The following is a 26,127-nucleotide window of genomic DNA, read 5'->3' as shown; positions in this document are numbered from 1 at the left end:
GAATGAGTTAAAGTAGGAGTTATTTCCAACATGACATCGAAGTAAAAAAGAATACCTTTTTAATTTTTTTCTAAAATCAATTTATTCCTAGAATTAAACTTAATTATTAAGTTTAATATATATACTTCATAGGTGGCATTTTCATATTGAAAGTTTGCAATTATGGATCTATCCATTACAACATTGGAGTTAATACTGCAGAGAGGACCCCAAGAACCAAGTGCAAGGGAAACGTTTCCGAAATATTATATATTTTTTGACTGTAGATCCGTGTGTGTTCATGGAGCCAGTTTGTTTGTTCTGAAGTTAAAAAAAAACCGAGTTTCTGGATGAAAAAACCTCTACCATCGGATGAGACTAGCTAACTCACTTCTAGTTAAAAGAGACCAGATAAAGATAAAATCGAACTCTATGACTTTACGACAAAAGAGCTTCGTCTATACCAACTGAGCTAGGGAGGCTCAAATTATACTTCGGAGGAAATTAGATTCTTGTTTGCATTAATATTTTACCTTAGCATAAGTAAACAATAAAAGTTTGCATTTAAAAAGCCTTTATGCCTTGTCATTATCATTATTATTATTATACGGACCACACTTGCTTTCGATAGAAGTTGCCTTAAGTATCCGCTGTAACGTAAACAGCACGTTTCTTAGAAAGTGGAGATTACCATAACTTACTTCCACTAGTTTTTTTTTTCTTCACTGAATGCGGAGCAGAAGCCGTCTATCAGCTGTCAACAGATTCTGCCACTGGTATGTGTTCTTATTACATTCCAGGCCTCGCCTGTTTTTCCTATATTATTCCAGTGTCTGTTCTTCTCCAGGTCATTTTACCTGGAGAAGAACGTTCTGCCGTTTTTTTTTTCTTTTGTCCCACGAATTCTAATTTAGCATTTAGATACCTCTTAATCTATATTTGTATGTCGGATCAATTCTCTATTTCCTTTTTTCATTATTGCTGTTCTTATATTAGACTCTTTTCCTCCATTAATAATTCTATGTTTGATATTATGTTTGTCAGAATATTTCGTAATAAATGATTTATTTACGATACGGTAAAATATGAACGAAAACAAGAATATAATATTCGGCCGATTATTTACTCAACCTAGCGGAACTTTGCACGATGAATTCAAATTCAAAAAGATAGATACTTTATTGAAGATTATAAAAATTATAAAAACAATTCAAACTATTCTAAGGACCAATATTGTTTTGTGTATTACAAAAATCACAAATTTTGGTGTTTATTTTATTTTTTAAAGTCATGTATAAATTTATTTTGGCAACCTGACAATGAAGCATTAACATACTATGGCCTTGTATTAAACTACAACCAGTTTCATTAGTTTATTCTGCATCTTCAGTAGTTTTTGTTACATTTAATTATTTTGGTGACTTCTTAAGAAGATCCTGCTTCCTACAAGTTACCACAGGAAACTGAAGAATCTCCACCAGTCTGCTTTTGAGGTCTCTTCATCTGCTTTGACCACTTCCTCTGGCGTCAGGTCATTCAGCTTTTTCCCTTGCATCGTTTCAGGACTGGCGCACGTTCCTACCATTTCAGGTCTGAAGTCGTTATGTACTTGGTATATCCATTTTAAGCTAGAATTGCATACAATGGGATTTTCTGAAAAAAAAAAAGGATTTTTTATACCAGAAAGAAGGTAAATATTATTGCGTTTCTGTTGTATTTGTTCTCAAGATGGGAATTTTTCAGACAACCTAATAAATACTTTATCACTCTTCCCTTAAAAAATCGAGAGTGAAAACAAAACAAAAGAAAAAATCTAATTACCGTCTTCCTTTATAGAAGATTTCCTAATGAACAAGTTTTTGTGTTCGCCTGTCATCGATCTTGCCGCTTACATAATAAAGCTCAGGTCTGACCTCACCAATATTCGAGCTAAGAATATTTTATTTAAAAAAAGTGAAGAAATTTTTTATAAACAATCCAGTAAGTAACGTTCATTTTCTTTGCGGATGATTGTATCATGATTTCTCATAACTGCAAAACATAAATGTTAGAAGTGGAACCACATGAACTAAATCGTTTTAAGATCAACAGTAACCGCAGAAATTACCAATGTTCCCAGGGAAAAGGTGAAACACATGAAATGTCAAACTGAAGGTGGATTTATTTCTAATTTTTGAAAAACATAAGCATGAAACTATTCCCATCAGAAACGACAGAGTAGGTTAGATTTGTTCTTTTAGAATGGGTTTCTACGCTGTTAAGATCACGACTCAATGCGATATTTGTGAATTGCGTGGGAACTTCCCACGCAATTCAGAAATATTGCATGGAGTCGTAATCTTATTATAGGCTGCAGAAAAAAAATCAATCATTTTTTTTTTCAGAAAATTCCATTGTATGCAATTCTAGTTTAAAATGGGTATACGAAGTGCAAAAGGACTTCAGACCTGAAATTGCAGGAATACGTTGGAATGGGGGAAGAGGTCTATCTAGAACTGTTTAACTAGATGTACAGCTTTCAATAAAGACAGGCAAACGTGCTAATGTTCCCACTGGGAACATCAGCACGTTTGCTTGTCTTTCTTGAAAGAAAACACAAATTTACAGAAGAAAAATGCAGCTTTCAGTGAAGCAAGGAACAAATATCTTCTCCACATGATTGCATATGTTAGCTGACATACTGCTTCAGAGAACCTTGATCAATAGATTCGCCAAAGCATTAAATTATCAGGTGGACATCTAGTTAAACAGTTCTACATAGACCTGTTACCATCCCAACGTATTCCTGCAATTTCAGGTCTGAAGTCCTTTTGCACTTCGTGTACCCATTGTAAGCTACAATTGCATACAATGGAATTTTCTGGAAAAAAAAAAGATTGCTTTTTTTTCTGCAGCCTATAATACTGTGAGGAGCTAGTATAATTCAGTTTCTAGCAGCTACAAGCTGATTTCTACTAGCTTCTTCCAGTGAATTATGCAGTCCAATTTCTAAACATCTCCCTTTTCGGATATCTTAGTGTTTCTTCAATCATGCACTGAAGAGTATCGCTATTTTCTTATCTTTTCTTTCTTAATGTTTTTTGAAAAATTGAGAGAAGCAGTCGAATGTGGGAAATGTATGGACTGGTAATAAACGAGTTCATTGAATATACAAATGAATAAATCTTTTAATGTCTTTTCTGTATACTCCATGAACACGCAGATCCTTTTAAGCTTAAGTAACTTTTTCTGAAATCGGTAGATAGACATTTTGACTTTTATTCGTCACTGATAGTTGAATTCATGGCTACCGATGGTTTTGAACACTTCGCGATGAGTGAAGAGCAGAAAACTGCTGCCATTTGTAGTGCCACAATTTCCAGGAGAAAAACCTTTAATTTGCCGAGCCAATGATCGTCAATTCAGGAATAAGCTGAAAAAAAAAAAGATGTAGAAAAAGTTCCTCCAGCCGGCAAATAGAATATAATCTATAACAGTAATTCTTGGGTGGGTCTAGTATAACAAATAAAGAATACAAGGTTTTACTCTTATGCTCGGTGGATGTGTAATATGCTTTTGGCACAGAAATTAAAAATAATTCACAAATGTGCGTGTAAGTTTCTTAGACATAAGCGAATGCAGATAATTCAGAAAATCTCGAAATTAATAAATATGTAGGATGAGAACTGGAAATATTTAGTTCAGCCAAGGGTGCTGCACTTCTTTAGTGAGCAAATAAAGAAAAGTTTTATTTGGACAGATTCATATCCAACATTAGTAGAATATTAGCGCCACGGTTGCAGTTTGCTGTTGTTTGTGCTCTACTCTAATGACAAAACAGGCACAGTAGCAGCATACGATATTATGTATACTGACAACTACATCTAGAAAAAAAACTAAAACAAAACAACAACACTCACTATGTCGTTCATGTAGCATGATGGTTCTTTCTCATGCGGGAAGCCTGCTAAAAAGCGTTTCGCTAAAACACGTCAGGAACTTATTTGATGGTACATTTTTCTTGTGAATGGTGATTCAGTACACTCGATACTAATGGATTTTGAAATACAGATGATATCTGAAGCCGTAAGTTAACCGAAGCAACTACTGAGTACTTCTGGATTTCAAGGAAATCATAACTGATGGACAGGTTGCTTTTTCGTAAATAAATAATGTTTTCTAGGGACAGGACGTGAATGTTTCCTTCCTCTGTAATCAATAAATAATTCGAAGGTACAAAACGCATCAATGCTTATGAATGTAATTTAGGCGGACGATGATTGGCAACCTGAATTGAATTCGAAAAAGTTTCGTCTTTGGTCGCAAGAGAAGGAAACCGGATTATCTTATCGCTATCCTGGTCACAGCACTAATATGTAAGTTATGAACCTTTTGTGGATGGGATTTACATAAAAAAGTTAAGTTTAAGAGCAATGCTTTTATCCAGCATTCATTGAGAATGCTGTCAGCGATGAAGTGATTTTGACTGCTTACCGATTTCTAGAAAATTAGAACTATCGAAAATTATTTGAAGATTTATTTGGTAATTCTATTTATAACAATGTTTTCTGGATGGACAGAGACTTAAGAATTTGTACGTAAAGTCAAAAGGCGTGTGTCTTCCATGTGACTGTCCCATTAGCGATCAGTAAAAAAAAAACGTTTTCTCTGAAACGTAGACCTAGAATATTCTATTTATTCCATCAGCAAATGTTTGAAAATGCAAGTTAATTACTTTAGCGTACACATCTCTCATTCCCTTCTCCCTGCTGAGGGGATGTAAAAGCTCAATTAGCCACCAGTGCATTAGCAAGGAATAAAAGAAACCTAAAATGTGTCGTGCGGTGGGGGGGGGGGGTGCACACGAAAGGATTAATTTATTAAATTTGTCTCGCATAACACGAACAGCTACTCGTACCTCCAAATATATGAGTAGTAAATTATGTAAATCAAGGAGGTCACAGACGAATGATAACCACCAAGTCGTAATTCCAGTTTCAAAAGTATACAGCTGCTATACAGTATATACAATTGTATCCAAATAACCTGATGGTTTGAATGTTTTTCGTGTATGTATTAAAATCTATCAATTAGTCATCAATTAGCCTCAGAGAACAGTAAACTGAAAATATCATAGTAGCGAGTAGAATCCCCAAGCAGAAAAACTACAAAAATATTAGGTGAAGGCGAAAGCAATAGAACTGCGTAATTCTAATATTTTAACTGATTCAGTTTTTTAATTAGACTATTAGAATTAGAATAAAATATTATTACTGAAAATCATTAATTATATAAGTGATTAAATAAGTAGTAATATTGTTTATTATATTTAATTAATTAATGATGTCATTCTCAAACAAAATACCAAACAATACTTGTTATAGGAAAAGTAAGTAAGATTAGAGACTTTGGATGTATGGAAAGGAAAATATGTAAATAGAAACGACAAAACCCATGAAAATAGAGGGTCATGGAAAATATTAGTGCATCCTGAATGGAAAACTTATGGAACAAGCAATACATTTTAACTATTTTTAGACACAAGTTTTATTGAAGATGGCAAATTAAATATGAAAATAGAGAACAAAGTTAGCAAAACCATGTATAACAGGAAGCCAACTGAATAAATTGATATGTAATAAGAGAAAAATTAGTCAAAGTACTAAACTAGCTATAGAAGAATAATATTCAAATCAAGTTTAACTTTTTTAAAAAGCAGTTTTTAAGCAGCTGATCAAAGACTAGAGAGTTTTTAGAAAAATTGGCGGAATAAATAGACGTCATAAATGGCAGAATCATATTAAAATGAGGATATTAGTAAAGAACTTGACATTATTAACATCCAGGAATTTGTTAGCAGAGATAATCTCAGTTGGTAAGGTCACTTGAACAGAATGGGAGAGGAAAGGTTAGTAAAATAGATGTTTGATGCTAGAATGACAGGAAAAAGACCAGAGAGAGAGAGAGAGAGAGAGAGAGAGACTATAATCTAGATGGATTGATCAGTCAGAAGTGCTACAGAAAAAACTGAAATATCTGATAATATTGAGATTTTGATAAATAACTGATTAATTTAGAGAAAAACTGTTAATAGGTGGATAATAATAATGGAAACTTAATCATTCTCTGCTCATAAATCATCGAATGTTTAGACTAATTAACGATTTTAGTTGATTTTTAAATATTTCAGTTTAATTGGAATAATCCATCGAAAATAAGATTATGAACATGCGACTTCTAAATTCAAATACTCTATCGAAGAAGTTAAGATCTTGAGTATTCAAATACTCAAAGCTTCTATCGTTGTTGAATTCTTCCTTAACTGAAAGGTAAACTCATGGGTTAAATTAGCGAGAATGTTATTCGACTCAAAAACAGTTAATGACACTATTATTGGAACTGTGATAACATTAAGGAGTATACATTAATATCAATTTGAAACTGCGTCATTTGCAATTCATTACTGAAAATGCAGTTCTCTTAAATATAATGACCTTATTCTTTATAAACAAGAACCCCCCTCACACACAAACACAAACATTCCTTTTCAAATTCGACAATATCTACGCCATCGCATTATGAAAGGTATAATCTAATAATATTCACCACTTAAAAATTTTTAGAAATGTATTATTGGTGTGCCATTCAAAGAGTAGAAACATTTGCAATAGAAGCTATACCTTAATGACAAGTAAAAGCTTTTTTAACAACTTCTGTGAAAAACAGAGAACAAGATACCTGTGAGATCTACTTTTTCAAGTTTGTGCCATACATCAGTCCAAGGCTTTTCTTCAAAGATCTCGATTCCATTTCCATTTAAGAAAACATCGGTCAGATGTTCCATCTTATTAAATATATCATCTGGAAGTGATGTGATGTCATTATCGCTGTGTGTAGAGAAAAAAATAATAAGTTAGAATGTTTCATGTGATATATTTGGAATTGGCTTGTTTTGAACAAAGAACAGACAACAATCTTAAGAGCTAAGCGATCAGAACCGTAAGTAAAATGGTCTATTGTAGGGATGATAAGAACAACAAAGAATGTAAAGCACTTTAAAATGAAATCATCATCTTTAATCAATAAATTTATTTAAAATAATGATCACATTTAATTTTATTGACTTAAGATTGTCCTTCTTCTATTTAACACAATTAGATATTAGAACACATTATCGGATAAGCAAAAACTTGTTTTCCGCAGTTAATATTATAGATGGAAATACCTCGTTAACAAGGAAGTCTTAAAGAGCTCAGTAATTATCTACGATGTCCTTTGGCTGGAAAATCCTGGGTTCGAATCCCCTTCCGGATGGAGTGAAACTAAATAGTACTAAGAAAGGAGTTAATTTAATATTTAATTTTTTGCACGATTTCATCTTAGTCACAGAGACATCATCGGAAAATACAACATGAGATTTGTAACATACAAAAAGACAACATAAAACTTAGTGAAACACGTCGACGAAAGACAAGAGTTGTAACTAGGTGGGACGCTCTCTGTGGCACATATTGGTGGCCTACGATATAAACTGAGATCTCGGAGTATTACTATTTCCGATATTTGGGAATTAAAGCAACCATATTTATTCAAATTAGGCTGATTTTTGAGAGCAGCCATTCCTTCAACATACCCTAACCGAAGGCATCAAGTGATGTGAGATCAGGAGAACGTGAATGGTACGAGAATTCTGAGAACCTCGAAATGAGCTTCGCGTGGTAGTGTTTTGATAAATAGGCACTAGAGCCACGTGATGTGTGACATGCTGCTCCGTCCAGTTGGAATACCTGTGCACGAAATGGCATGTTGTTGGAACGACACATCCTATGCAAATTCTGGGTGAACGGAACCAACACATTCTCGATATAGCGTTCGCTATTCAAGGTCACGGTTACCCCCTCTTCAAACCGCACACCATGCCGTGACTTCGCTGTAAAGCGGTTTCTCTTGGACAAATTCAGGTCTCCAGAAACCAAGAAACCTAGAAACAGACTGATGGCAACAATAGTACAATAAATAGTACTCCTCGTTTCCATCCATTAACACACCCCAACAGTATACTGCTAACTATAAAAAATCTTAGACATTACACAACCATGCTAAACCACTACTTTTCCAGAAAATATCGAAAAATAATAACAATTCCAAATCAAATCAGACCTCAGCATATAACATTCATTACAAGTAATTGCAATAATTATTATTATTATTATTATTATTATTATTATTATTGTTCCGGGCAACTCCAAGGAGTCGACAGACTCATCGAGGGAAGCCCTAACATCATGTCAAGAACAACTATTCGACATTGACACAGTATCTATCATGCCTTGCCTTGAACTCGTTCACGGTAGTAGCACCCACAACAGACTCTGGAAGCTTATTCCACTCATTCACCACTCTCCAAGTAAAAAACCTAGCTCTAACACCCTTGTCAACCACGCTCTTGCCCAGCTTCCATGCCTGGCCCCTAGTCCTCCCACCACCAGTCATATTTTCAAAAATATCTTCTGGATCAATCTTGTAGAAACCCTTCAGTAATTTGAATGTCTCAATCATATCACCCCTCCTTCGCCTATCGTCCAATCTCTGCAACCCACAAATCTTCAACCTATTCTCATAATGTTCATTCCACAGACCGTCTATGATCTTGGTCACTCGTCTCTGGATCCTCTTCACTTCCTCACCATCACGAAGAAACCCTGATGCCCATAACTGGGCACAGTAGTCCAGATGGGGTCTTATCAAGGCTCGATACAGAGGAACAACAACTTGTTTGTCTCTGCATGTTAAAGTATTTTTCAGAAGCCAAGTGATTTGATGAGCTGATTTAGTCACTTTTGCAATGTGCCCAATAAACTTCAATTCCCTATCCACCAACACTCCCAAATCGCTGGCCTCATCAATCTCCTGTAGTACGGTTCCACCAATGCGATATACTGCTGCTATTCTTTTCACCCCAAAGTGCATAACCTTACACTTTGCCACATTAAATTGACATCCATTTTTCCTAGCCCAGTCCTCCAAACTATCCAAATCATCCTGTAACATTTTGACATCCTGTGCATTCACAATTGCTCTACCCAACTTTGCATCATCAGCAAACAAGTGAACACTTCCTCTCAAATCCTTTCCTATATCATTGATGAACAAATTGAAAAGCAGTGGTCCAAGAACAGAGCCCTGCGGCACACGACTAGTCACAAGCCGTCTTTTAGACTCCACTCCTGCATAAACCACTCTCTGGTATCTCTCCTTCAACCACCCTCCTATCCATCTCACCAACCTTATATCTATCCCCATCTGCTCCAGTTTACTGATTAGGGTTCCATGTGGTATCCTGTCAAAGGCCTTGGCAAGGTCCAGTAGTATTCACTGTAAACCCATTACCCGTATCCAGTTCAGCCGTCACTGAGTTATAGAACGCGAGCAAGTTACTGAGGCATGATCTACCCTTCACAAAACCATGTTGTCCCACATACAATATCCCATTTTCATCTATCCAATCCTGTATTCTTTTCTTGAGTAATTTCTCTAAGACCTTGACAGTGATTCCTGATATGCTAATCGGTCGGTAATTTACAACAGCAGTCTTGGAACCACCCTTATCCAGTGGAACTATTTTCCCCTCTTCCAACCCCCTCGGAACTAACCCAGACCCGAGACTCAAATTAAACAAAATGGTCAAGGGTACTGACAATTCTTTAGCTGCTTCTAGTACGACACGAGCTGGTATACCATCCAATCCCACGGATGTATTGATATAGAGGTTATTCAATAGACTACTCACCTCCACTTCATTCACCACAATTCCCGTATAATCCACTGGTTTATTCGTTTCTGCAATGTCGCCACCTAGATGATATATACTTGCAAAGTGCTCACTCAGTAACTCAACTATATCAACTGATTCAGTTACATCCCTACCATCGGCATTCTTTAAAATCATTCTGCCATGTACATTTTTCCTTTTACTTGCAACATATCTAAAAAACTGTTTAGGATTCTCTTTAGCCTGCATGGCCAATGTTCTTTCGTAATCCTTTTTTGCTTTTCTTACCACACTCGTTATCCTTCTGGCCTGCGCTTTATACCGTTCATGTGCCTGCCGGTCACCTTTCTCCTTAAATTCCCTCCATAGTTGCATATGGAAATGCATATGCAACTATGCATTTCCATAATGCATATGAAAAAGTCAATTCTTTATACCAGACTTATTAAATAAGCTTCATCAGAACAAAAAAACAACATAACTTCATATGCTGCCCTAAAGGAAGCTGATATCAATCTGCTATCAATCTGATATCAAGCTCATAAACAATCCCTGATATCAAAGTAGCCACATAAAAAAAAAAAAAACTATTAGTTCTCGAATGACACCAAAAACATTTTCATAATAAGCCAAACAGTGGATTCGAAAGATGTAAATCCTTATAATATTAATATGTAATGTGTAATAACATAATAATATTGCAACATACTAAAATATTATTAATTACTATTATTAATAATAATAATTAATATTATTATATTGTAATAAACAGCAATATATTACTATGCAACATAAAATATAATGTAATAAAAACAATATTCCTATTAAAAATTATGTAAACAGTATGTTCATGCAAAATGGGAAATAGGAAATAATATTTTAATTATATTTGAAAAAAAATTATCATTATTATTTTCGTGCAGCAAGCAAGAAAACAAGGCCGACAACATCGATCCTAACCGACAAGAAATTCCCAACACCAATGTACATATCTGTACACTAGACTTCGTACTTTAAAAGTCCCTGTGGACGAATGATTCACAGATATTTATGAGACTAAATGAAAACACTCGAGTTTATATAATTTCAAGAGAATACGTCCTACATAGCCTACCAATATAAAACATCAAAACTCCACATTCTTAAGAATAGGATGTAAAATTAACTTAAAACCTATATCATGGAGATCTGAAATCTAGGCGAATATATCCAGTCAGAAAATATCAAATTTAAGGTCTTTGATTCCTTGAAGAAATGGACAGACTATTTTCCACCAATACCGACTTCACTATAATACACATAAACATAAGACGTATAAAAAACACTGGAATACACTGATAGTACTGCATTGCAGCTACACTGGACAAACATAGACGTACTAATCCTCACCGAAGTTGCCATAAACGACACAGATATTTACGCATACCACATTAATAATTACCAAACCTACAACTTATGTAGACCAAACAAAAGAGGAGATGGCATCGTGGCAATTATCAAAGAAAAATACAATGTGAGAGAAAAACAAACTCGTTTCGAACATGCGGAAACACTAATTTTGGAACTCACAAATAGCGACAAACAGCATCAAATACACAATAAACATAACATACAGATCCCAGATAATAATCCTCAGCTTTCTGCACGAATTAGAATCATGACTAAGCAGCACTGAACCCCGTACAACACATAGGCTCATCCTAATAGGAGACATTAATATAAATACTCTTGACCACGCTTCTTCAATCACTAACACACACCTTGATATACTAAGTCAGTACAACATAAACCCTACCATTAACTCCCCAACAAGAGAAGAAATATTCAACAATTCACTAATATAATCATACATATCAACATACGGGTCCCCATCAATACATATACCTCATCAATAATTTACACCAAACTCGCCGATCCCTACTTTGTCTCAGCTTCGTTTCATTATGCCACATCCTCCTCACTGCAAAACTCTACAAAACTCCATCATATTGAGGAGCATTGAGTTTTGGCAGAAGTACCTTGTGATTTCAATTAGGTCTTGTTATGCTTTGAAGAGAGCTGTGTGTTGATGTCTGCGTGAACTGCTAGTAGAGCGGTGTCTTCTGAGTACTAAAATGTTTGACTTCGTGTGGTCAGGTTATGAACATCTTTAATGTATATGTTGAATAGAATACGTGATAATATGGCACCTTGTGGAATACTGTGTTTTATTTGTATACCCCGGCTGTAACGTGTGCCTATTTTTGTTACGTGTGTTCTGTTTAAGAGATAGTTCCTGAACCAGGTATGCAAGTGTTCCTCTTATACCTATTGAGTATAGTTTGGTGAGTAGTATGTCATGTTCAAGTGTATCAATTGCTTTGGTTAAGTACACCAGTATAAGGACGGCGTACTTGTTTTTATTGAGGGCTTTGTTTATGGCGTCAGCGATGTCTTCTAATAAAATGATGGTGTTGTTTGTTTTCTGAAGGCCGTATTGGTTTGTGAGATAATGTTGTACTTCTGTAAATAGCTCTATAATCTGGTGTGTGTTATTTTTTCTAGAATTTTTCAGATGACTGGTAGGGTAGCTATTGGTCTGTAGTTCTGTGTATCGTTTCTTTTACTATATTTTAAAATTAATCGCAGTTTTTAGTTGTTGTGGAATAATGCCAGTGTGTCGAATATTATATGCACGAGTCTCAAAAGTGTTGGATTTATTTGTTCATAGTGTGTTAAAAGGTTGTGAGTCTTATTTTGTCAATTCCTGGAGTGGCCTTTGGTTTTAGCTGTAAGAGTGCTTCCTTCAATTCCTGTTTTGTTACTCCTGAAAAATACATGGTTTGCTGTTAATTTTGTGTGGGTAATTTCTTATTGATCGTTCGTAGATTATCTTTTTTGAGTTGTGTGATATTGTTTGTGAAGGCGTGGTTGAATGAGTTTGCTAGTTCCTCTTGGTTTATATCCTGACCGAAGCGTTTTGCAATAAAATTTCGAGCTGAAGTTTTCTTTTTTCGAGTTAGTAATTCGTTAAGTGTAACCCATGTTTGCTTCATATTGTCATTATACTCTGTAAATTTTTGTAAGTGGTAGTGTCTTTTTGCCCTACGAATTTTTGTTGTTAGATGATTTCTTGTGTTTTGGTATAATGTTTGTAAATGAGTGTTATTGGGTGATTTTCTTAGTTTTTTTTCCATAGATTTTTTTTTACAATAATACTGTTTGGGATTTCGTCATTTATTCATGTGTTATTTTCTGTATGTCTCCTCGTTTGTGTTGGTTTTATTGCTTTTTTGTATATTTCTGTGAACTTTAGTTGGAAGTTCTCGTATAAAGTTACAGGATCATTTATTTTGTAATCATTTATGTAATGAACGGCACCAAGACACAAATTTTAATAATACATAATCGAAGAATTATGCGCCCCCAACCACTGACAATTCACTGTCATACCCTGCATTAACATCAAGAATACCTGCCAATGTCCCGAAATGAAATCCGTAACACATGCAAAATACCTTGCCATTTACATAGACTGCCACCCCTTAAATGGACAAAACATATAGAATATCTACATATAAATTCCGTGTCATCGCATCAAAACTCTTCCAAGTAAAAGACATATTTCCATCTAACATAAGAGAACTCCTGCATCATGGTATTAGCGAATCTCTACTCAGGTACGGTATAACGGTCTATACAAACACCTGGCAAACACATCAAACAGCCAACTAACCAAATTAGAAATATTAGATAGGAAAATTGTGTCAACAGTGATTTGGAGACTTTATACACAACGGCCAATATCCGAACCGCTTATGGCGATATACAGAATCCTGAGCATTAAAAATCTGAATCATAAACATAACACGACCCACAACCAGACCCTTCAACAACTCTTACGGTTCTTTTTCAAAATCACATCTGATACCCACGCTATTCAACAACCTACCAAGAAATTTAAAACACGCAGACAAATTCAAAACATTAAAACACAAACTATGTAAACTGTATCAACACAGTTAATATAGCATTAACACTTGTATACACATCACAAATTACCAGAATTTAACACCTACATTCCATCCATAAGTACCAAACAACATAAATATTGAAGGCTAATCCGACTCTCTTCATAAACGTTAACCCTAGATTCGAAGTAGATGGGATTATTCCGTCTCATTCAAATAATCCTCATAATCATAGACTGGAAATTATTGTAATGTATATGTCAGTAAGGTGTAGAATACTAAATGATGATACTGATATGAAAAAAATTATGTGTATTTATATTCAAAGAAAGAAATATTAAAAAAAAAATAAAGTACTTCAACTGCATGCAGAATTTTGAACAGAGCGAAAAATTTGTTTTTGCTCTGTACAAAATTTTACACATATCTGACCAAGTGATATCTGATGGCTACTTTCAGCCATCAGATATCAATTGGTCATTTGTTTTTCGCAATGTGCATTAAATGAAAACGAAGTATTTTAGACAAACTTTCAGTGCAAATTCTTACCGTAGATCCAAGGAGTTTAGCCTAGAAGAATCTGGAAACATGGATCTGGAGATGGTACTAATCTTGTTTCCGGTTAAAGAGAGTTTTGTAAGTTCATCAAGTGAGTTGAACGCCTTGTCGCCTACTCTTTCCATAGTATTACCGGTGATGTATAGTTCTTCCAGACTATAAGGTCCGTTTTCAAACCATTCATTGGAAATTTCTCTAAAGGTGTTCGCTTCCAAGGTCAGACTTCGCAACTTCACGAGGTGAAAAAGAACGAGTCGGTTAAGAGGATAGTCGTAATTATTAAAGCAGTTGGAGAACTTCAGAGTTTCCAAGGAATTTTCCAGACCCATAAAAGGAGGTTGAGTGAAAGTTCCCATGTAATTAATTTGGGTGAAGTTAAAAAAAATAGATTTAATCGTAAATCCATCGAAGAATGAGGATGGTAAATAGTCGATTTTCGAATTACGTATCACGAGCAAAGAAACGGTTTTACTTTTAAACTTGCTTACAGGTTTGGTCAGCTTGGAAATGGACTGAACATTATTACAATTGACCGTAAGACCGCCTTGGGAATTAGCACATGTACATGGCTTTATTTGATTTTGTTTGGGACAGGACAGGCGCTGGCCCTGGATAATTAACTGGAGCAAACTCAACAACACGAGCAGCACTAGGATTCTCTGAAATCAGAAAATAAGATTAATACAAATAAATAAATTGATTATTTTATTTATCTTTAGTCATACTGAACATTTTAAAGGTGCCTTGCATAATTAATGAATTAATAAAATTAAAATTAAGTATTAAAAGAAATTAAACACAGCGGAAATTAAAAAATTTGGATTAAGTAAAAACTGAAATCTTTCAAAGAAATAATTAAATATATGAATTATTTCTTTGAATATATACATGCGTAGACTGTGTAGAAGGAATGTATGTGAGGATTTCGATATGCGGGGTGAGCCTGCGGGAAGATTAGATTAGATTTGAATAAGAGGAACTGCCTACACCTGAATGCGTTTGGTATCAGGAGTCTTGAAAAACTAATAACTGCTCTGAGGCCTAAAACAGAGTCAGGGAAACTAAATTATAATGGGAAGAATTTTGAGAATATGAGTGTAAGCGCGAAAATGTTACGAGGGTTGTCTAAAAGTTCTTGTCCTAACAATATAAAAACGAATTTATAATTTCAAAATTAATTTTCAACATAATCTCCATTAAGACTAATACATTTATTCTAGTGATACTCCAGCGCCATTATCCCGTTCCTGTAGTGGTTCTCAGTAAGATCTGCAAAATACCCGTCTACAGCTTCGAATCACCTATTGATTCGAAGAAAAACGCTGACCAGCAGGGAAGTGTTTCAGTTATGGGTTCCAACAATTCCTTATTCAAATCCCTTACTTTTGATATTGCCAAAACACCTTTGTGGGTAGGTGGATTGTCCTGATGAATGATAATTTTTTCCACCCTGAAAACCAGGTCTTTTCTCACGAATTTTTTTCGTCTAGTCTGGTTAAAAGTGCGGAATAATATTCTCCGGTTAGTGTTTTACCATTTTTGAGAAAATTAATAAAAAAATGCTTTAGCATCCCTGAAACACCGACATCATGACCTTTCCTGCTGATATTCTTTGTCTTCTTTGACGCAGATCAATCGGCTTCTGTTCACTGTTTTGACTGCTGTTTGGATTACAGTGTGTAATGGTGAATCCAAGTGTCATCCATAGTAATACATCTACGACAAAATCAGTTTTATTCTTGTTAAAACGCTCCAAACTGTTCAGAGATTTTCATGCGAGTGCATTCGTGATCTGCTGTGAACAAGCGCGGCATCCATCTTCCGCACAACTTTTTCATTTGCAATCCTTCGTGCAAAATATATCCTAACACGTCCTTTTGAAATGCCCCTATGGTCTCAGCAATTTCATGCACTTTATCAATGATTTCTGATGTTGTTACACTTTTTTGGACATCGTTCGTGTGGTTCATCTTCAAGGCTGGTACGGCCACGTTTAAACTCCACAGCCCAATTCTTATTTGTCGAAAACGAAGGAGAAGAGTGCCCATAAACTTTTATGAACTTCGAATGGATATCTTTTGGCATTAAACCTTCTTTTACAAAGAATTTTATCCATTTCAAGGGATACAGACAAGACGTTTGCTTCCGACAGCTGCACAAAACAAGATAGAATGACTTGCAGTTTCACTCGGATGCTTATGACAGATGTACCAACTTAGAAAAAAAACTTGCCGATAGTGTTGCCATCGATTGTCGAGGCCGAGAACATTTCATACCCCCCCCCCAATATAATGATGCTAATGACTGGAATGAGCAATATCATGGAAATTATTACGAGGAGATAACGATTTCGACTTTGTTCGGTTCGGACCAATCAAATGTGTGCAAAGATGTCTACATGTATATGTCACTTGAGTAGAAAAGAGATCTGTAAGTAGTCCAACTGTGTCATGAAGACGGCATACAAGAGTATGCAAAAGACCATGCGGGTAGATTATTATGTCTGTACACGAATGCTAGGAGTTTCAGAAACAAAGGGGAGTAGAGTTGCCTTGGTTAATGTGCTTGGACCTCAGATTGCAGGCATTAGTGAGATCTGGCTATCAGAATCAGACATACTAACTGCTATTGATTGTAAAGGGTACAGTATTTTTATGAAGGATAGAGAGAAGGAGTCGTGCTGCTAATGGTGTTGTATGGCTATCCAATTAGGGTTACGACCTATGATTGTAGTATTAGTAACAGCATTTCATGTGGCAATGAATTAGAAGCCATCTGCTATGAAGTTGAATCTAACAAGATCAACTACATAGTGGGATGTTGTTACACACTTGTAACAGAAATAAAACAGAAGATAAACCTTGTGTTTTATTTCTTGTTCCTCATTATCGGTTGAAAACCTGATTTCAGTATACTTAAATTAAAATTTAATTTTAATATTTTCCTACATTTTCTTACATTTTTTTCATTCACTAGCGTCAATCACCTACACAAGAAGAAGAGTTTGCTGAACTGTTGGTTGAGGGAGAAAGGTATGATCTCGCTGATTTAGCAACAGATCCTCTGCTCGATCGAATAAACGAATGGGATTATCCCATATTCGAACTCCAGGAACATTCCAAAGATCTCATACTTAGTCAGGTAAAATTAATCGTTCGAATATTTATATAATTGAAATATGCAGACCGCATTGCATTCTTCGTAGCGATAAAATGCAGGATTTCCCAGTGCTAAATAAGATATCACTAACTCAGGTCAATTAAATAAATTAATATAAAAAAGATCAAATACATAGTGGGGTGTTGTTACCGACCTGGTAGATCGGTTGCTAATGATGAAGAAATACATCACCGAACATAGACGATGGGCGCGAAAAGGGTAATCATAATGGGAGAGTTTAATTATCTTAACATTGATTGGGTAGCACCTCATGAATGAAGGAAACGAAATTTATTGAACTATTGGGAGACAACTTCCTAAAGCAGCATGTGACAGAAAGAACTCGAGGTCAACGAGTGGTAGATTTGATTATAGTATCCAAGGGGATTTAAAGATGTGACTATTCTGCTTGTGGTTGGTGACAGTACTCAGGGCCCGCGAACCCGAGGGTGCAAAGAGCGCACTACCCGGACGGTAACATTGATAAGGCGACATTTTATGTAGCTAATGCGTAATTTGGATTATACAATGAAGTATTAGGAGCGGCCGATAAACGTTTGCACCCAGGGGGCAAATATCCCTGGTATGCCCCTGAGATTACTCACTTGGGAAGTGGCTAACTTTATGAATATTCCATTCAGAAAAGGTTACATGCTGAACTACAAAGCAAGAAATTATGACCAACTGAGGAGTATACTGAGTCCATTGGAATGGGATCGTTTGCTTGATGGGAAGAATATCGACAGTGCATCGGAAGCATTTAAAAAATAAAAAAATAATGAATACCAGAATGTGTCCCGAGAGTTCAAAGAATAAATAGGGTAGGAATCAAATGGATGTGCAATCTCATTAAGCAAGATATTCCTAAGAAAATTATGATGCGGAAGAAATACTGTGTGCATTATGATGATATCCGTTGTGAAAATTATAAACAGCAGGCTAGAATAGTCACAAATCTTGTACGGAAAGCTAAGTCTGAAATGGCTCTGCGTGCTAAGACGACCCAAAGGAATTCTATCGATGTGCTGAAAGTAAACGAAAGAATGAATATGAAAGATGGTATGCATGTGATCGATGCAGAAGTGATTGTTTAACTAATAAGAAGCCATTTTGTTAAAATCTATCAACCTGGTAGATGCAACATTGAACTGACCACTACCTCTTCACTCTATGAGGAAACTCGCGTATGAGGAGGAAATACTAGAACGGAGCACAAACTGAATAATTTCATATTGCAGAATTCTAAATAAGAATTCATATTCCAATATTCCAATGATGTTCCAATGTAACGCTGAAATGAACGTTCACATGTAAAGAGAAGGATGTCTTTTTGCCTCTTTTTAAAAAGTCTTGATAAGACCTCACTTGAATTATTGTGCTCTGGTCTGGTCTCCTGTGAGGACTAGATTTTTCTCTCATAGGAAGTTGCGTGATTGGAATGGATTGCCTTTGGATGTTGTGAGTTCAAGCAGTGTGAGTGAATTCAAGACTAAGTATGATAGGCGATACGTGGAGTATGGTGCTTCCCTCGATGAGTCCGTGACCTCCTGGAGGTATATTTTAATAATAATAATAATAAAATAATAATAATAATAATAATAATAATAATAATAATAATAATAATAATAATAATAATAATAATAATATATGATGATAATAATGATTTTAACCTAGCATAACTCACAATCCCCCTATTTAATCCTCCAACCACAACTACCACAACGATATTAATGCCATCAACACACGATGCCACCTACCACGTAGAAACCTTTCGAGTATTTTGTGTCTAAATTGCGGGTGCTCTACTGGCTGATTTGCCTGAACACAGGATGAGAAACCTAATTTTTTTCTCGGAAGAAAAAAAAACATTGTTCCCTCCCTATATGGGATCGGCTAACTCAACTTGCATTGAAAATGCGCAATGGGCTTTTTCAATTGAATGGGCGAAATGACGTCGTCCGTTGTTCTTCTGTTGTTCAGCTATGGACACATATGTGTGGGTGGGTGGGTGGATGTAGGTGTGAGGGATACCCAGAAATAATTGGAATTATATTTTAAATTATTATTATTATTATTATTATTATTATTATTATTATTATTATTATTATTATTATTATTATTATTATTATTAAGTGAGACCTCCAGGGAGTCAAGGAATCATGGAGGGAGGCCACATTCTACACTCACCAGCTATCATACTTATTCTTGAATTCATTCATACAACTTGCACACAACACATCCAATGGCAATCCATTTCAATCATGTACGACCCTAAGAGAGAAAAATTTAGCCCTCATCCCTCTTAGCGGCATTCATTCTCAGCTTCCAAGGATGCCTTCTTGTCCTTTCCCTTACCCTCTATAAAATGAAAAATTCCATCAATTGAAATCCTATATGATCCTTTCAGAAGTTTGTAAGTCTCAATCATATCACCTCTCTTTCTCCTTTTTGCTAGTGTCTGCAGTCTACAAATTCTCAATCTGTCTTCATAATCAGTATTCCACAACCCCGATATCAGTTTAACACTCTTCTTTGCATTCTCTCCACTGTATCAGAATCACAACGGAAACCCAGACCTGCGCACAATAGACCAAATGAGGTGTTATGAAGGCCTTGTAAAGAGGAAAAATAACATCCTTATTTTTACATGTGAACGTTCGTTTCAGTGTTGCAATTATCTTTTGAGTTATATTTGCAATATTTGCTATATTGACCTGAACTTCAGCTTCCTACCTGCTAACCCACCACGATCCCTAACCTAATCAATTTCTTCTAGCATAACCCCACCAATATAATACGATATTGGATATCGAATCACGCCAACGCATGACTTTGCATTTAATGACATTGATCTGACATCCATTTTTCCTCTACTCATAATTCCAACCTATTCAAATCATTCTGCAAGCACTGCATATCAGCTGCATTCCTGATTACCCTACCTGTCTTTGAATCATCAACAAATAGTATGTTGCTTTTCAAATCCTTCCCAATATCCTTAATGTACAGATTGAATAACAGTTGATCAAGCACTGATCCTTGTGGTGTACAACTTATTACCTTAAATCTTCAGACTTACATCCCCCGTATACCACTATTTGATACCCGTCAGCCAGCCATCCGCTGATTTATGCGTATTGTGTAACCCAAACCCATTTTCTCCAATATACGCAGCAGTCTACCATGCTCTATTCTGTCAAAAGTCTTAGCAAAATCCAAAAGTATCATGGAGTATCCATTCCCCTTGTCTAGTTCAATGGTAGCATTATTATAGTATGTGATCAAGTCGCTAAAACATGACCTTCCCTTATTAAACCCATGCTGTTCATTGCAAAGTAGAGATTCACTGTCAACCCATTTCTGAATGCGAGCCCTAACCAACTTTTCCAAAACCTTCCCCACTCCTGAAATACTGAATGGTCGACAGTTATATACATCGGTCTTTACACCACCCTTGTGCAATCATACATTCTTTCCATTCTTGCATTTTCTTCCCTGTTCTGAGACTCATATGAAACATCCTGGTCAAAGGAATAGCCAGTTCACCTGATCAGTCTTTTAGCACAATTGCTGATATCCAATCAGTCCCTATTGCTGAATTCTTATTCAGTTTGTGCAACAACTCTAATACCTTCTCATCAAAGACCTGAGTTTCTTCACCCAGTTTAGTGGTAGCAGTTAACAGAAAAGAAATCTTATTAACAGTACACCCTGAAAAGTTCTTGCACTTATTATTATTTCGTTCAAGATGAAAGATAGTGTGACCTGATTTGTTTATTATTCTAGCCAGGATCCCTGTCAATATCACCTAAATTTCATCAACTTTTATCGTTTTTCTCAGAACCTGTCATTAATACTACCAGCAATGCATTATGATAGGTATAAATATTTTGCTTAATACGGTAGTAATCGCAATTCGCCAATAAAAAACCATTAATTTAAACTTTTGAAATAATGATTTTTTTTTTTATTTTACTTTCTTGTGTTGAGAAAAGTGAATTTTCTTGTACTTCTCCTCTTTAATCTTTCCTGCCTCTTCCACTTCTGATAGAAAACTTTCAGAGTCGTTTTGAAGTGCGTACATTTCGTTATTTCATTGGCAAATCCCAGGAAGGCCGAGAATTAGTAATGTGAATTAAACAGTGATAATTTATTCAACATGAAATCAACGTGAATTTTAATGTGCATCGATGTACATAAACTCCCGATGGATTATGAATAAATATTAGGCAGTAGTAGTAGAAAAATACTTATGTAAAAGTTATATTTGTCGTTCTTACTTTTGCTATATATTAGTAATGTACTGTATAATGAGGTCATACCAACTTAAAACTGTAGGTCATTCTTAGCAGTTCCGGAGTCTTTTATTCAAAATTCAAAGTGGGAATGAGGCGGATGAAATAAAACGAGATCTTCAGAATTGTATTCGCCCTATATTCTTAAGACTTATAAAGATTTATTCTCTAAAAGCAAAATTTAACGGGATCAGGCAATTCATGGTCAGTTATATCTTAATATAAACAGCTATTTGTTATTTTTATTGATTATTATTAAATTATTTGTTATGAACTCATGTACAGAACAAGAAGTTATTACAGCATAAGCAAGTTCCATACTCGGAGTGCTTTTCTAAATACGGAAATAGAATTTCGGAGATCAGCTCATTTAATGGCGGTTTAGTTTACACTTAAGCTAGAGTCACACAACACTAAACTAAGATGTAATGCATAAGAACACACGTTGGTAGAGTCCACCTACCTCATTTTCATTATGACAACACTTATGCAGAGAATACACGCAATTTATAGACAAATGTACTAGTGGTAGTAGTGTGTCGTGTAGGTAGATTATTAAGTAACGGAGACCGCGAATTATAGTGGAGTGGTGTGTTCTTCCACGGTGAGTCCTTTGACTTGGGAATGTCATATAATAATAATAATAATAATAGTCATGTACAGACTGTTCATAATTAGTGCCATAGGGTTGCTTTACTCTTTCATTGTATGTTTTAAAAAAATTATAAAAAGTATGTCCAAGAATTGCTTTCTCCTGATATGTTAAAGAACAAACGCGCGCGCGCGCGCACGCACGCACGCACACACACACACGCGCGCGCGCGCTCGACTATGTTCACTCTACTATGAAGTCATCTAACTCCTCTTTTGTATCCTCTGCGTATTCACATATTTGTTCTCAAGTTTTTCAATGCCTTCTTTCACTCCGAGGAATATAATATGGAAGGGTAAGAAAATAGACTGATGAATGCTCTGGAAGCGTCCGTAATCCAGTTAGAACCGACAATACTGTTTGGTCGTAAAGATTCGAAACCCACAGGAGCACGAAGAATACTTATAAACGCTTTTGAAACGAAGATTATTTAATTAAACTCCTACGGATGTGGAAGCATTTTTCTCCTGGAAACTCGTGTTTTTCCATCTTCCAAACGGACAGACCATCCTTAAGAACACACGTAATTTTTAGATAAAATATAATTCAATAAGAATAAACTAACCACCTTAACTTAATACCTATGTTCAGGAAAGTGAACACTTGGTGGATTGTGGGCTGTGAAGTGCCAAAAAGTACTTGGGATTAGGAGTTAAAATAACCAAGTTTATAAAATTACTTGGTTAGCCTAATATACAATATCTCCAAGTTAAAAAATTTATTACATCTATATCTTCTCCAGAGATTTTTATTAAAAATAGAAACACCTTGTTGCAACTTCTGTAGGTAAAGTTGATAAGGCTCCGTATTACTAAAACCTTATGGCAATGCTGTAGCCGATGAAGTTCTAACTGAGGCTTGGCTATTGCTGTTACCCTCCTGCCATGATCAGAGCTTTAATAGCTCAATAACATCTTATCCCTACACTGTCCTCTACAGATAACGGGGAAGATGAAAAGCATTCTTGCTTCGCCCCTTTAAGCCAGTCCTTATATAAGAAACCTTGGTATTTAGGATCTAGCTACTCACTGAGGAGACCTGAAAAAAGGTTGAAACGGGTCTGGGTATTGACCCCGCCCATAATGCATTGCAGTATACATCTTTTAGTGAGATGTGCTTTACATTATGGAAAATACTAAGAATAGTGATCAGATCTTTACCCACCTTTACAATGAGTTACCCTGGTGTTGTATCATCTTTAGACTTGAACTTTGTTTCAGGCGCAAACTTAATTGATTGCATACTTGGGATTAGCAGTTAAAATAACCTAGTTTATAAAATAACTTGGTTATATCCTAATATACAATAACCCCAAGTTAAAAAATTTATTACATATATATATTACACACACACACACACACACACACACACACACACACACACACACACACACGTATATATATATATATATATATATATATATATATATATATATATATATATATATATATATATATATCTTCAACAACTTCAAACCCACAGATTTACCACGATGAGATAGAACGCGCATAGTCGAGTCAAAAGAAATCACCTTGGATCCTCTTCATATGAACAATAATCTCAGCTATAATTTGCTTGACTGTTTCAGCTCTACTATCAGATACTGGAGATCTCGCGGAACCACACACGCACAGGTGTACGACAATAGAACTTTCATACGGACTATAACAAAAGTTCATAATAACTGAAATTTACAGTCGAATATTATAGCTTTATAATTATATATATATATATAAAAGCTCCGCCTTAAACCCTCCCTATCCATCTTTCATCATTTGGAAACTGATTTGGAAACTTACATTTTCGTTCTCCCTCCCTTACTAGCTTCATTGGACTCTGTTAATTCTCTGCTCATTACATTTTCCAAAGTTTTCAGAATAGAATAGCAATCTATGTTTCTCCATTGTAGCATTTTTGAGTAAATTTAAAATGAATAATTTAAAGTACATTGAGCAGAGTTAAGGAAGAGTTCGTTTCAATTAATTCATCTCTGTTGCTTTTCGTAACAACACTCACCTTTGGCCACATTGCTTCAACGTTCCTTTACGAAAGCATATAATGACAAACGAACACAGATAGCTTTTGATTTACCTATTTGTTTTCAAATTAATTGAAAATTTTTATTTATAAGAATATCTTGTATACTGACAAGTTGATATTTCATATCACTGAGATAAGTAATAAATGGAATGGGCGTATACGAGAGAGCGTGAGAGAATAAAGTTCAGTTAGATATTTCCTTTTTGATAAGAAGAGTTTGTTACTGTTGGTCGTATGAAGGGTAATCGATATATAAAGAGAAACACACGGATAATTACCAATTTGACTAATTTCTTCACAATGACAATAATTTGAAGTGTTCATTCGTCTTTGAATCTTAATTCAAATACAATTACTTTAGCATTCTTAAAATACCTGTCGATATAAAAAGCATTTCAAAAGCTGAAGTTATTGTTGTTCACTATTAATTTACGGGGAGTTAGTTATGCCGAAGTTCAACAGCGACAAAAGAATGTCGGTGATAATTTAAAATTTAACCCTGTCTAACTCATCCATCTCGAAATTAATGGCAAAAGGAATGGAAATTAAAGAAACGTTTAAGCAGCTCTGGAACTATAGGTCTAAGCCAGTGGTCGCCAAAGGGGTCGATATCGACCCCCTGGGGTCGATATAACATTGTTAGGAGTCGATTCGGGCTCACGGGTCGATATAACATTGTTAGGAGTCGATTCGGGCTCACGGGTCGATTAGGGGTCGACAGAAAAGTATAAGACATCATTGTATGGGTAATATTTAATTCGGTTAACTTGGATTACCTCCATGACAAAAGACATGGAGGTAATGACAACGCAATTAAGAGTGAATCGTGGGATCAGTACCTCCATCTTACAGGTCCATGAATAGGACCTGTCAGATGGAGTAAGGTCATGAAAATAGTTACTGAGGCCAATCAAATAGGCCAAAATGACGTATTTACCAATTAAACGGATGTTGGTGGTTCCTGCCGGCCAACGCAGTGGGAGCGCGATTGCGTCACGTGCGTGGTTCTTATTTACTGATACTTCCAAGTATTCGACCCCAGTCTCATTTTTGCGCATTGACATACAAGTGAGCGTTAATGTTCTAAAATTCATCAACATACATATCAGAATTCAATCGTTATTCATTCACGAACTAAACTTCTCTATGTTGAAGAGTTGAGCAGCGCTGGTAGTAATACCAGTGATATTAATACCAGTAGGCTATTCATATCAATAGTAATACCAGTGATATTACTAGTGATAGTAATAGTAGTAGTAATAGTAATATAATATTAAACACGATATTATACATACAATAAACACTGTAACTATAAAATAAACAATCTAAAAACTCACATAAGCGACTTTTTTTGCTTGTCCTATTATAATTACGTAACAGAAAAATAGAATGGGTCGATAAAAAGTCAAGAAACTCTTGAAGGGGTCGAGGGGCAAATAACTTTGATGACCCCTGCTGTAAGCAATAACCTGAATGAAAATAGCAACTAATGAAGTCTTCACTGTGATGAAGATATAAAATTCCTTCCATGTGAAATATTGTCTTGGAACAGAAACAATATTAATACAAGTACTACAACCTGCTATTATTATTATTATTATTATTAATTTTTAATTTTTTTTATTATTGTAAGAAAGTAAAAAGTAAAAAGAAATTATGATTGTAAAAAATATTATTATTGTTATTAGAGTGCTTCAGAACTCGATGAAAACCAAACGATGTTTGTTTCATAGCTCACTATAC

The 26,127-nt window shown here is 35.3% G+C and overlaps 1 protein-coding gene across 1 annotated transcript; it reads right to left on the bottom strand.

Moving 5' to 3' along the window:
* Positions 1-1,332: 1,332 nt before the first annotated feature.
* LOC150093721 (uncharacterized) lies at positions 1,333-24,499 on the bottom strand. The gene is made up of 4 exons (XM_090413085.1): positions 24,361-24,499; positions 14,230-14,897; positions 6,697-6,845; positions 1,333-1,632 (listed from the first exon to the last, which is right to left on the bottom strand). The coding sequence occupies exons 1-4, from the start codon at positions 24,370-24,372 to the stop codon at positions 1,430-1,432; spliced, it is 1,032 nt and encodes a 343-aa protein (XP_090269211.1). The 5' UTR covers positions 24,373-24,499; the 3' UTR covers positions 1,333-1,429.
* Positions 24,500-26,127: the final 1,628 nt, after the last annotated feature.

The sequence above is a fragment of the Typopeltis vanoorti genome, chromosome 23, assembly GCF_054136105.1.
Source record: "Typopeltis vanoorti isolate ZY-2024b chromosome 23, IOZ_Tvanoo_1.0, whole genome shotgun sequence".
In the NCBI taxonomy this organism is placed as follows: domain Eukaryota; kingdom Metazoa; phylum Arthropoda; class Arachnida; order Uropygi; family Thelyphonidae; genus Typopeltis; species Typopeltis vanoorti.
This window is presented reverse-complemented; position numbering and strand designations above follow the sequence as displayed.